The sequence below is a fragment of the Chiloscyllium punctatum genome, chromosome 3 (assembly GCF_047496795.1).
Source record: "Chiloscyllium punctatum isolate Juve2018m chromosome 3, sChiPun1.3, whole genome shotgun sequence".
NCBI classification, from domain to species: domain Eukaryota; kingdom Metazoa; phylum Chordata; class Chondrichthyes; order Orectolobiformes; family Hemiscylliidae; genus Chiloscyllium; species Chiloscyllium punctatum.
In genome coordinates, this window is record NC_092741.1 from 137,041,751 (window position 1) to 137,055,193 (window position 13,443).

At 40.2% G+C, this 13,443-nt stretch overlaps 1 protein-coding gene across 13 annotated transcripts in view; it reads left to right on the plus strand.

Moving 5' to 3' along the window:
* LOC140465522 (doublecortin domain-containing protein 2) overlaps positions 1–11,048 on the plus strand; it is a 137,686-nt gene extending 126,638 nt beyond the window's left edge. For 11 of the 13 annotated variants that reach the window (XM_072561086.1, XM_072561092.1, XM_072561078.1 and 8 more), the window contains 3 exons: positions 4,977–5,046; positions 6,356–6,418; positions 10,610–11,048. In XM_072561086.1, coding sequence (XP_072417187.1) covers positions 4,977–5,046; positions 6,356–6,378 — 93 coding nt within the window. In that variant the 3' untranslated portion in view covers positions 6,379–6,418; positions 10,610–11,048. The remainder of the gene's footprint in view (positions 1–4,976; positions 5,047–6,355; positions 6,419–10,609) is intronic. The other 2 variants (XM_072561119.1, XM_072561141.1) reach the window with 1 other exon arrangement.
* The last annotated feature ends 2,395 nt before the right edge of the window (positions 11,049–13,443 follow it).

Sequence of the window (13,443 nt, forward strand, 5' to 3'; positions counted from 1 at the left end):
GTACACTAGGGGCAATTTAGCACAGGCAACCTGTTAACCTGTACATCTTTAGACTGTGCGAGGAAACCAGAGGAAACCCACGCAGTCATGGGGAAAATGTGCCAAAAGCTGTACAGATAGTCATCCAAGGCTAGAATTGAACCTGGGTTCCTGGCACTGTGAGGCAGCAGGCACCACTGAGCCATCGTGCTATCCACAATATGGTTGAACTTTTCTCACTAATGACACTGAGGGTCTACTTATAGCAAATAGACTGTTACAAGTCAAGAAGATAGCTCACTACCACCTTTTTTTATTAATAAGTACTGTCCCAGCCAGCAATGCCCATATCCCATGATTGAATAAAAAAAAGCCTCTGCCACCTTCTGCTGGACCTACTTGCCTGGATCAAATGTTATTACATTAACTTTTCTCCTGGTGGTATTCCTTGTGGTGAATCTGCAGCTGTGAGCTGTGAAGAAGCCATGGTCATGCAGTGAAGAATTTGTTGCAGCTCCATACGTGAGTGGAGGGAATTTTATAGGGAGCCAAAGCCCCTGACGTCTGTACTCAAATTTTGTGTAATATTTCTTAGGAAATCACATTAAGGATCAGAGCGTTTGTAGTTGGGAAGGGAGTTGGGCATCTCTACAGCCTGAGATATGGACATTTGCTTTTTTTCTTGATTTTGTCAGGACCCTTTACATGACTGCTCTAGAAACTACCATCACGAGGGACTTAGTGATACAGTAGCAAGAAGATTGACTGATTAACTGGCCTCATTATAGTTTCCATGCCATCACTTAAATGTGACAAAACTGCCAAGAGTTGAATGGTTAAAATCCCATTGCAAGAAATAATTGAATAGTCACTTCCGGGGGTGGGAGCATCAAATTTTGAAAATTAATTCATGGGATGGGATGTAGACATTATCAGCTGGACCAGCATTTGTTGCTGTTCCCTAGCTACCCTGGAGAAGCTACCTGTTCAAATCTTGGCAGTTTTGTCACCTTTAAATGATGTTATAGGCTGTACGGAAACCAGTTATTTGCTCAATCCTCTTGCCACTGTATCACCAACTACCTAGTAATTGCCTGGTAAGGTGTATTTCGAGTATCTGCAGTCTATTTGATGTATGTAGGCCCTCAGTGCTGTTGAGGAAGATGTTCCAGGATTTTGATCCAGTGGCACTGAAGAAATGGTGATATATTTCCATGCCAGGATAGAGAGTGGCTTGGAGAGGGATTTGCAAGTGGATGTGTTTCCATGTGTTTGCTACCCTTGTCCCTCTTGATGGTAGTGGTTGTGGGTTTGGAAAGTGCTGGCCAAGGAGTGTTGAAGAATTTCTGCAGTTCATTTTGTAGATGATACACACTGCTGTCATGCTGTAAGCCTGCATGATCTATTTTCCTTACTCAATGATGAACAAGTCTCTAGCAGCTGATTTTAGACAGAACGCCATGGGATCTATCCTTTCAGATCTGCATGGAATATGCTGGAACAGGTACCTCACAGGTATATCAATACTGAATGCTACAATGTGTTTGGTGCTTTTTAAAAATAAAAACAACTGGCAGTAAGATTTCACTGACTGACATTTAAGAGTCAAGCTATTGAGACCTTTCTTGAAAGAACTGAATTGAAGATAGGGATGGGGATGATTAAGGGGAAGTTTGCAAAGGTATTGTATCAATTCTTGTTGACATATGATTTGCAAAAATCTTCCTTAACTTCTACATTTGTGTTTGCAAAATGTTTCTTCTAAATACAGTTTATATTTCCAAGTCAGAATATGTTTTGCCGCAGGATGCGTAAAATATTTTCAGCTTGTTCTCTGTATGACATTCCTTAAAATTTAGCATAATTTCCTGTCATTCATAAAAAATATTCAATTAAATTTGAGTTTGCAGATGACACAAAATTTACAGATGTAGTGAACATTGAGGAGGACAGTAGCAGGTTTCAGAAGGACAGATACTAATCAAATGACTGAACACATGGCAAGTTAAATTTAATGCAGGCAAGTGTGAAGTGATATATTTAGGTAGCAACGCTAACAGAAGGCAATAGAAACAAAATTATACAATTCTGAGTGGAGTGTAGGAACAGAGAGACCTGGGATTATACTTAAGCAAATATTTGAAGGTGACAGGTTGGTTGAGATAGCTGTTAAACAAAGCATATGGGGTCCTTGGCTTTATAAGCGAAGGCATAAAAGGCAGATCAAAATATGTTCGGATAAACCTTTGTGAAACATTGATTCGACCTCAGCCAGGGAATGGTGTTCACCAAAATTCAGGAAGTATGTTCAATGGCTTGCAGATGGTGTACAGGATATTTACTAGAAAGGTGCCTTGGGGGGGTGGGGGTTGGGGAACGGGATTTAAGTTATATTGTGAAACTAGAGATTCTGGGATTATTTTGCTCAATGCAGAGAAGATAAAGTGGAGATTTCGTAATATTCAAAATGATGCAGGGTTTCAGCAAGGTAAAGGGGAAAAACTATTTTCTCTGGGAGGATGTTTGGTCACCAAAGGCTGCAGATTTTAGATCATTTGAAAGAAAAACAAGAAGTGAAAAAACAAGAATAATTTTTTTACATTGCAAACTATTGTGATGTGAAATGTACTATAAAATCAGAAGTCATTTGACACAAGATTATAGTCCAACAGGTTTATTTAAATTCACAGGCTTTTGGGGTGCTGCTCCTTCATCAGGTGAACCTGGTGTCATGTGACTTCTGACTTTGTCCACTCCAGTCCAATGCCGGCATTTCCACATCATGGACTATAAAAATGCTGGAACACAATTCAGTAGTAATTTGTAAAAGGAAATTGAATAAATATTTGGAAAGGAAAAAAATGTGCAAATTTGGGTGAAGGATAGGGGAGTGGGATGACTTGCATAGCTCTTTTAAAATAACAGTATCAACCTATGGGCTGAATGGTTTTCTGTCGTGCTGAATGAATCCTTGCCAGAATATTCTGGCCACTCAAGTAATGGTTTGAAAGAATTGATAAACATATTGATAAAAAAATCTGTTACACATAGTTTTAATTGTTATGTATTCACGGCAAGTGGATACCATTGTTAAGGCCAGTATTTATTTCCAATTCTTACTTGTCCTTGAGATCATAAGACCATATGATGTAGGAGCACCAGTAGGTTATTTGGTTCAATGAATCTGTTCTGCCATTTAAAAGGGTTGTAGCTGGTCTGATCATTCTCAATTTCACTTTCCTGCCTTTCCCCCATAACCTGAATCCTTTAAGCATTAAAAATCTGTCTATAGAATCCCTACAGTGTGGAAGCAGGCCATTCGGTCCATCAAGTCCACACCGACCCTCCAAAGACCCATCTTCCTATCCTATAATCCTGCATTTCACACAGCTAACTGACCTAGCCTGCACATCCCTAGAAACTACTGGCAAATTAGCATGGCCCACCTAACCTGCACATCTTTGAGCCGTGGGAGGAAACTAGAGTGCCCAGAGGAAACCCAAGAAGATACAGAAAGAATGTGCAAACTCCATGCAGTTGTCCAAAGGTGGAATCAAACCCAGCTCCCTGGCTCTGTGAAGCAACAATGCTAATCTCTGAGCCACCATGTTGTCTTACTCAGCTTTGAATATATTTAACAACCCTGCCTCAACAACCATCTGCAATAAGGATTTTCATAGATTCACAACATTCAGAAGAAATTCCTTCTTATCTCTGTCCTGGCTGGGTGGCCCTTATTCCAAGATTATGCTTTCTGGACTCTCGCACAAGTGGAACAACCTCTCTTCATCTACCATGTCAAACTCTCGAAGAATCTCACATGTTTCAATTTGGTTGCCCTTCATTCTTCTAAGCTCCAATGAGCACAGACCCAACCTACTCAACCTGTCCTCATAAGAAAGTCTCCCCATACCCAGGCTTAACCTAATGCCACCATGTTTTTCCTTGGATAAGTCAATCATAACTGTTGACAATATTTCAGGTGTGGTATAACCAGAATGAGATTTTGCTGCAGATACTTCAGATAAGCTCTCTGATAGTCCAACTTACTCAACAGTATATCTGATGGGTGCACTGGCATATATGTTTGCTGCACTAGGAAGTCTGCAGGCCTCTAAATGCAATATTAACTTGCCATTCAAGATGAAGACCTTGATGGTGATTAAGAATCCATCAATTGTTAGGTTGGGAGAGGATGCAAGAGAAGTAGTTGGTGGTTAATTTATGATATCAAAGATTTTGCCTTTACAACAAAAGATAATGTGAGGAATCCACTGTTGACATATCATTGGCTCGAACTAACATTTTTATTTCATAGTAATGTTAAATGCTGATAATATATGTGAACAGTCTGCTTTCTTTCAATGCATTTGTGTCCAACAGCCATATTTTACTTTTAAAGTTAACATAGTCATTATGTTTAAGCAATGTGTTTGTTTTATCCCTTTATGTGCCCAAATAATACCGTTTGACATTTGGAAAATTTTAAAGATTCATTTTAGTCATTTGCACTTTTGAAAGTTGTGATTTGTGTTGCACTGCAGATCCAATATCACTACACCGTACTTCACCCACATGGCCAATTTATGCATGTGATTGCTTACTTTGAGAACTGCTAAGCAAGTGAACCATGATAGCACAGTATGGTCCTGATGCAGTTCTGTGGTTTGTTGCTCCTTTTCCTTGAAGCCAAAAACATTATTGCAGTGCTGTCCTATACTGATGCACAAAACTGACCAAACATAAAAATCTTCCGAAGGTTTCTGCTCTCTCAATATTGCTTTCTGAATGCCAATTAAAAATGCTGCTGAGACTGAATTGATTGACTTCATAATGTCCCAGACGTCATTCCTTGAAGAGGAATAATACCTTTGTGAAGTTTTGGTTGGCTGAACATTCATGTCCAGTAGGTGAGCAGGTACTAGCAGCTCTAGCTTGTGTGCTATGGTTTAAGGTAATTGGAAGAACTGGCTGAACAATCATGGTTTACATTCCAGGCACCAAGGGGACAGGAGAAATTCAGAAAACTGTTTGGATTTCATTTCAGGAAGTCAGCAAAATCCAAGGGTAGGTCTTTCAGGTGCACAGACTTGGTAAGATTTAGTAATTTATAGATAAAGAAAGAACAACAAGATGGCAGTTCATTTTAAATTTCAAAAAAATACAAACCTGTAAAATGAACTCCTTATTGTGTAAAACCTCCAATTGATTTGAATCATTTTATTGACTCCAATGATGCACTCTCAACTTTAAAATGTATTCTCAATTTCCTATGAAATTAGATCCGAATGGGAAAGGTTGTGATTGAGTATTCATTTACAAAGGCTGATTCCATATATGGACTGGATCAAAGAGCTTGAAATTAAACATTATTATTTACTCTAAGTATGTGTCAGCTATTTACTGCGGCATTTCTTCTATACTTTACTCTTCCTCATCTTTTATATGGCAATGAACGAGCAAATAATACATTTAGAGAATTCATTTGTCCAGATTAAGCAAAATGATTCTTTTGTTATAAAAGTGTTTGCCCATGCTTCTTCAAAAACAGCGTCAGATTTTAGTCACCATTAGTCACAGAGTTTGTGGACACTAGTGCTGTGTGCCTTAGCTGGATTATGATTTGGAGATGCCGGTGTTGGACTGGGATGTACAAAGTTAAAAATTGCACAACACCAGGTTATAGTCCAACGGGTTTAATTGGAAGCACACTAGCTTTCGGAGTGATGCTCCTTCGTCAGGTGATAGTGGAGGGCTCAATCCTAACACAGAATTGAAAGCAAAAATTTACAGTGTGATGTAATTGAAATTATACATTGAAAAATTGATTGTTAAGCCTTTCATCTGTTAGAATACAGTGATAGTTTCACTTCTTTCATGTGTAAATCACAAAATTTTTTTAAAAAATTGCATTCTCAGGTTAGCTGTTAACAATGGTGTTAACAATGTTATCACCATTGTTAACAGCTAACCCAAGAATGCAACTTTTTTTAAAAAAGGTTTTGTGATTTACACATGAAAGGAGTGAAACTATCACTGTATTCTAACAGATGAAAGGCTTAACAGACAATCAATTTTTCAATGTATAATTTCAATTACTTCACACTGTAAATTTTTGCTACAAATTCTTGTTAGGATTGAGCCCTCCACTAACACCTGATGAAGGACCGTTGCTTCGAAAGCTAGTGTGCTTCCAATTAAACCTGTTGGACTATAACCTGGTGTTGTGATTTTTAGCTGGTTTATAAACCTCTGTGATTTAGGTTCTCAAGGAAAGAGGTGAATTCATTAGTTTCAAGATACATAAATTAATTCAGGTCATTCATCTTACTGCATGTTTATTGAAATGACTTTGTGTGCTTATGTCTTTTCTTAGATGGTTACAAAGATAACAAGTGAAGACAGTATCCCCTGTTCCACACCCTAGGTGAAGCATGTGGTAAGTCTCGATGATCTGCTGTAGCTTGAAATTAAAAGTTTAAAAGTAACACCACATCAACTAATTCTTTAAGTTTAGAACATGTTTGACATAGTGGTGCTGATTACTGGCAGGATTGTGCAGAGAAATAGGAAATGAATTGCTGCTTGGTGGCATTGATCATTTTATATGTGATGACGAGGCAAATAAAATTTGCCTAACAACTTATATATTTCCCATGTCCTTGGTGCTGACCTACTGTTGACCTCTCATCACAGACCCCAGACCGTGAAAACCACTCCCCCCCCCACCACCACCATTCCATTAGTTGCATGTGGCCTGGGTTCCTCTGGAATCCTGAGTACCCAGTAGGTGTCTCTTTCTGAAGCAGCCCCATCTCCTCTCTAGCACTGCTGAGCACAAAGAGCTGCTGCCCGCTGACTTGTTGGCAACTCTCAGCAGGCAAGACTTTTGACCCAAGCTCTTGATTCCAGGGGAAGCTGTGCTGGTGATCATGCCACTCACTGATTGGCTTGTGGTTTGATGGGCCTTCCTGAGAAGAAGTAGTGAGTTGGCTATCCTCAACGAATCATAATATCCTGATATTGTGATCAGGACCCTGGGAACTGAGGTAGTTTCCGTTAAATATCACTGACAGGATTTAAATGACTAGCTGATGACAGGAACTGAGGTGAAAGACATGCAGCATCGTCCTACTTTTTGGATACTTTTTGAACAACCAGAAATTCTTGTGGTGAGATGGGAAAAGTGGGATCCGGCTTGCTGTTGACTCTTTAAGGTCTAGTCTACAATGCTTGGAGGAAATTATGCTGGATCTGAAACAAATCAAATGATAAGATGCAGTGGGGAACCAGTCATGGCCTTCAATAAGAGGGATTTATGAAGTGTGCATGAATGATGCTCATCCATTGTAACACAGTTGTCTTCTAGTGAGCGAAGTTAGTGGAACAAGTGGACTGTGATCACTTGATCAGTTGAGGGAGTCCTAACTCTCTGGGGGAACAGTGAGGTGTAAGTTGTGTTGGCGATGGCTCCACTAAGTGTTGTGAATGTCACTGCAAACAAACATGGGATTCAGGTCCACTGAGGCAAGACCATGCCCTCCACATGGAATATGCCATTGAAGAGGATGATTCCTGGACTTGTCAGCTGGAGACTGTGAACAGATGGTGCTTGAGACTCATTCCCACATTGAGAAAGACCTCAGACCTCGCAGTACTGGGCACCATACCTGAATTAAAATCATTGTGGCTTTAGACCATAAGGTATAGGAGTGGAAGCAAGACCATTCGGCCCATCGAGTCCACTCCACTTTGAACGTCTTTGACTCAAGCTCATTTGAGGAACAGAATATCATTGTTTCTTGCAGGTCATTAATGTGCTGAGTGGGAAGGCTGGGTCATTCAAACCATCTCAGCTGGATGGGGCCTCACACCCCAGGACCATGGGATTCTTTTCCATTGCAGGTATTCCCCAGGTGCAGGGCATGACTTATTGCAGCCTTGTGACCATTGAGATGTGGAATAAATGTCCAGTGAATTTCATCAACTGGAGGAGCCTCCACTGCCTTAACATCAAGCTGGTATGCAGTGAGAATAAGGCCACAATACACGAGTATACTCACTCTTCACATAACACTACTGCAGGGCCCAACTTGCTGTTCCATGTTTCTTTGTTCAAGAGTGGAAAAGGCAAACATTGCCAGAGTCAGATTTGTTTCTCACCTCATATTCCATAATTTATGAGAAATTTAGATGAGTACTTTTTTTGACATGCAGCAGATTGCAATATACTGCAACTCGGAATGACTATTTAGCAACCTGAAAATAAAATCATGTGTCCCATTCATGTGTGAAAAATAAAAATGGTGTGTGCTTCACCTCCCGATTGGAAGGTTCAGAAATTCTGACTGTAAGTGTACCTGGAAAGTGAATTTCATAGCAACACTGTTTGACTTTGAAGTAAAGGGCTCAAAATCAGAGGCTACCTGTTTCTCAGATGTCAGATGATCTCCCAAGGTTTCAGTATGATGGGCAGAAAGGGCATGCTCTGTCCAGCTGGTTAGGATTAGGGTTAGGTTTAGGGTTAGGGTTAGAGTTCCAGCTGGAAGTGACTGTATGTCCCACCATATTGAGAAAGGGTGAAAAGTCCTGAAGGTATGTTCATGCCTGAAACAAATGTCAGCACACAGATAGACAGCAGGTGGACCGGATCATCCTTTCTGAGGCCGTTGCTGCAAGTTTCATTTGTTTTTAAATCATCTGGTACAAAGCAATATTCAAAAAACATGGACTCACACTATCTCCCACTGGGCTGTTACCCTCAAGTGAGGGACTATGAAGGTTTGGCCATATGACATTCTGGGCATGTGATATTTGACCATGTGATACTGGACCATATGATATCAGTTTTGAGGAAGAGTCACTGGACACGAAATGTTAACTTTGATTTCTCTTCACAGATGCTGCCAGCTGAGCTTTTCCAGCAACTTCTGTTTTTGTTTCTGATATTAGCAGATGCTTTTGTATTTTCCTTATGAATGGGTGATCCCTGCACCTCAGCACTATTCCTCATTGGTGTTGTGCCTTGTCTGACAATTTGTAAATACTTGGAAGTCACCCCTCAACAGACAAGAGGAGAAAGCAGTGGAGCCAAAAGAGTGCGTGTTAGTTGATCATTTTGAGTTCACTGTGACACAATGATGCCGAGATGGGGTTACCAACATCCATTACTTGTGAGCCCCCCAATTTCTAACTCTCTGGACTCTTCTAACTTCAGGTCAGAGTGAGGTGGGATGAAAGCAGAAAGAGAGGGGTGGAAAACACATGCAGTCATTGTTTTCTGCCAATCCTTGAGCTCCCCATCTGCACCAATTAATGTCATGGGTGGAAACATGTTGTGGAAACATGTTGGGCATCTGGTGAGTGATTATTGCTGGCTTTACATCAAGAAGGCCCAGAGGACACCCTGCCTGCAACAGTAGTAGACTCATCAACTTTAAGGGCATTTAAATGGTCATTGGGTAAACATATGGATGAACGTGGGATAGTGGAGGATAGATAGGCTTCAGATTGGCTCCACAGGTCAGCGCAACATCGAGGGCCGATGGGCTTGCAATGTTCCATGCTCTATGTTCTAGAACCATATTTCAACCAGGTAGTACCAAGGCCTTCCCCTGGAGTGACGAATTGGGTCATGGAGGGGGGAGCAGGTGGGAGTGGCACCAGTGCCACCTGGTGAGAGCTGCCAGTAAATTGGAGGTGCTGCTGATGCCAGGAAGGGAGAGGTTGCAGCAGGAAGGACAACTGTGAAATCCCAGGGTTATAGAGGATCCAGGCCAAGCTGGATAATGTGGTTGGGGGTGTGCATGGAGAGATGGGGCCATGATGAAAGGAGGTTATTAGTGAGTCCCATCCTTCCTGTTTTCCTGTCTCTCAGTTAGATGCTGATTGTCGTGACATCATCAAGATGACAAGTATCCCACACAGTTTCACCTGTTGTACATGCTGTTGTACAAGCAACAGTACTTTAGAACCTCCAAATAAATCTAGTGACACACATATAACCCAAGTGACACTGCAAGCTTTTAGCTGAATAATTTGCACAAGTGAAAATAGTTACATCCTAGGTATCCTGGATTGCTCCATTAGAGGTGTCTGTTCTTGTTGCCCAGTGCATTACCAATGAACAAGCATGGATACATAGGTACATGGAGTCACAATATCATACAGCACAGAAACAGATCTTTCGGTCCAACCAGTCCCATGCCAAACATAATGCCAAATTAAACTCATCCCACTTGGCTTCTCCTTGCCCATATCCCGATATACCTTTCCTATCATGTACTTATCCAAATATCTTACGTAGTGGATAATATTTATGTTCAGTGATTGCATTGTTCAATCAATGCACTATAATCTTCCTTTTCAATGCAGAAAAACGAGGACATTAAAACTCAAAAAGCAATTCACAAGGCGATGGGAATTGTAACTTATTTCTCTGTTCCCCGCAGGCATTCTTGTTAGCAAGCTAAGGGTGATTTTCAATTTGGGTGATGGTATAAAATAGGCAATATTGAACCAGCTACTTATTGTATACTAGTTCTGAATATCTTTTCCAATGACGGGCGGTTATCCAAAAAAACACATTAGAACTCTTTTCCATAACAGACTTTGCTTTGTTTACTTGTAGGGTTAAACATTCTGTAACAAAGTCTTTGACTGAAAAACAAAATGACATCTTGAAGAGACATTTTCAGCACTAATGGACAGCCATCCTGTAAAGCCATCAATATGCATTTATATGAAGCTGCAGCTTTCACATCCTCATTAATATGATTATTTTAAATGTATTAATGTTTTGAAAAAAAAATCAAGCAGTTTGTGCACACCAGATGCATCTTGACTAATATATTTGTTCAGAACATTTCTTTATTGTATAACAGATGATATAATTTTCACTCTGTATCATTGTGATTAGTTCTTTTTTGTAGTTTTCTGATTAATTAAATCTGTTTTTGCCTAATCAGCACGCTAACTGTTAAATAGAATTGCATTTGAAAAAAAAATTAGTCCCAGGAGATGAATTAAATTGATTACATTGGAATGAATAAAATAATAAGTTGCAAATCTCTAATCAGTGTAACCTTCTTCTTTGTCACAGTCTAATGAATTTTATAAATAACAGGAAGGATTTTGTTACATATTCTACTGTCTTAAGGATTGCAAAAATACTGGTGAAACAAATCATCTTATCACGAATTTTTTTTTGCTAAGCAAAGTTTATTAAAGCCTTTAGACTGTTTAACTTTTGAACAACCTTTTTAGAAATGAATTTAAAGAATAATTTAAGTCCCAAAGATCTTTAAGTGGCTTCACTGTTGAATTAAAATGCAAAGCCATGTGCTTCAAAACAATGCAATAAATGAGATTTTGGAAATAGCTTGAGAATCTTTGTTACAGTTGCATGGTGATTGTTATTCCTGATCAACTCGTATGGCTTTGAGCCATCTAATCTTCCAATGGGAAGCTGAAAAAGTGATCTAGACTGAGGCAGGACAACATTGATTTACATTTGTTGCCTACAGTGACATGGCCTCTGAGCTTTGTAGCCTTCCTTCGTCCTTCAAATATAATTAGAAAAAAATGGTCATTTTGTATTTTTGGGATAGTAAAAGGTGCTACAGCTCAGTTTTTCTTCAAACTCTTGAATTTATACAAAAAATCCTGGGGCCCAGAAATTATTGTCGCCTGCACCAGAAATGTTGGGATGTACCTACCTGGTGCTCACAGTTGTGACCTTGCCAATGTATCTCGAATCAGCAGTTGATTCCTGCATTTACATGACTTTGACGTAAATCAGTGGGGAGGACCTTTGTGTTTGGGAATCCTGTCAGGACATTGTCTCATTTAGGTGGTGTAGAGTGCCATGAATGTGCCCCAATGAAATAAGTATTTTTCTTGCCCATCAGCTTTCTTCAGGAAGAAGCTAAGATAATCAATACTTTCTTAAAATGGGTCTGTGGCGTCCAAGTCATGCCACCGAACCATCGATTATATGGCTGGTAGCCAGATTTGATCCCAATGGACTAATTAATTTTGCACTTAGCAGTTCACAGCCACAGGAAATTCCCAGCCCATTGTGGCTGAACTTATTTGAACAGGAATAAACTATATACCTGGTGAAAGTTTTCCAAAACATTCTTTCTGTCACCATATGCCTGAAATATTCCATTATTGGATTAGTACCATGTGACTGATTTCATAGCAATGCATTCTCACAGCAGCTTTCCTGCCATTTCTGAGTCAACAGTGTGGTGCTGGAAAAGCACAGCAGGTCATCATTCCTGATGAAGTGCTTATGCCTGAAATGCCGATTCTCCTCCTCCTTGGCTGTTGCCTGACCTGCTGTGCTTTTCCAGCACCACACTGTCGACTCTGATTTCCAGCATCTGCAGTCTTCACTTTCTCCTGCCATTTCTAATTTTGATTGACAACTCCAAGTAGATATAGACTCTTTGAAGTGGAACTATGAATTCTAATGCTTGTTATCAAAATGGATTATGTACTTGATTGGATGTTTGTTACTATAAACATTATGTGTTCAAAGGAATGTAAATATACTGAATGGCTTTTTGTGCATGAGTCTTTTAATACAGTTAATTCTTCAACTGGTGAATTTTAGGCGTAGATTAGAGTCATAAGTGGGGGCATGGGTTAGCATGAATTGTCAGAAAATTGACATGGAGCAATAAAGGGACAGGGACACAGGTTGACCTGGAGGATATGAAGAGTTATGGGATGGGTACAGGGTATGAGGTGGTATTGGTAAGCATGGATGGAACATGGGAGCATGTAGCCAAACAAGGGGCAGGGGAGGAGGTTATTCTATGTTTTATTAATAGAATAGAATAATAAAATCCCTACAGTGTGGAAATAGGCCCTTCAGGCCAATAAGTCCACACCGATCCTCCGAAGAGTAACCCACCCAGACTCATTCCTCTATATTTACCCCTGACCTACACATCCCTGGATACTATGGACAATTTAGCATAGCCAATTCACCTAAGCTGCACATCTTTGGATTGTGGGAGAAAACTGGAGCACCCGGAGGAAATCAATGCAGGCACAGGGAGAATGTGCAAACTCCACACAGACAGTCGCCTGAAGGTAGAATCAAACCTGGGTCCCTGAAGCTGTGAGGTAGCAGTGCTAACCACTGAGCCATAGTGCCAGAGACCCAAGATAGGCCTGCTGTCAGCCTGCTTACTCACTTGACATTCCCCTCAACAGTTCTGGAATCACCTAGCCTAAATTCTAACAGAGAATTCCGCCATACTGGGCTGAAAATATGATGTCTCAGCAGCCATTTTTAAAAGTGTGTTTGCAGAGCACAGAATTTTCTTGCAACCAACTCACAGGCAAAATTCCAGGGCTGAGGATCTCCCTTTCCATATTCTGTTACAAGTCATATGACAGTGCATTCCCATTGGTAAGGACGATAGCGTGTTAAATGCCAGTGAAAAA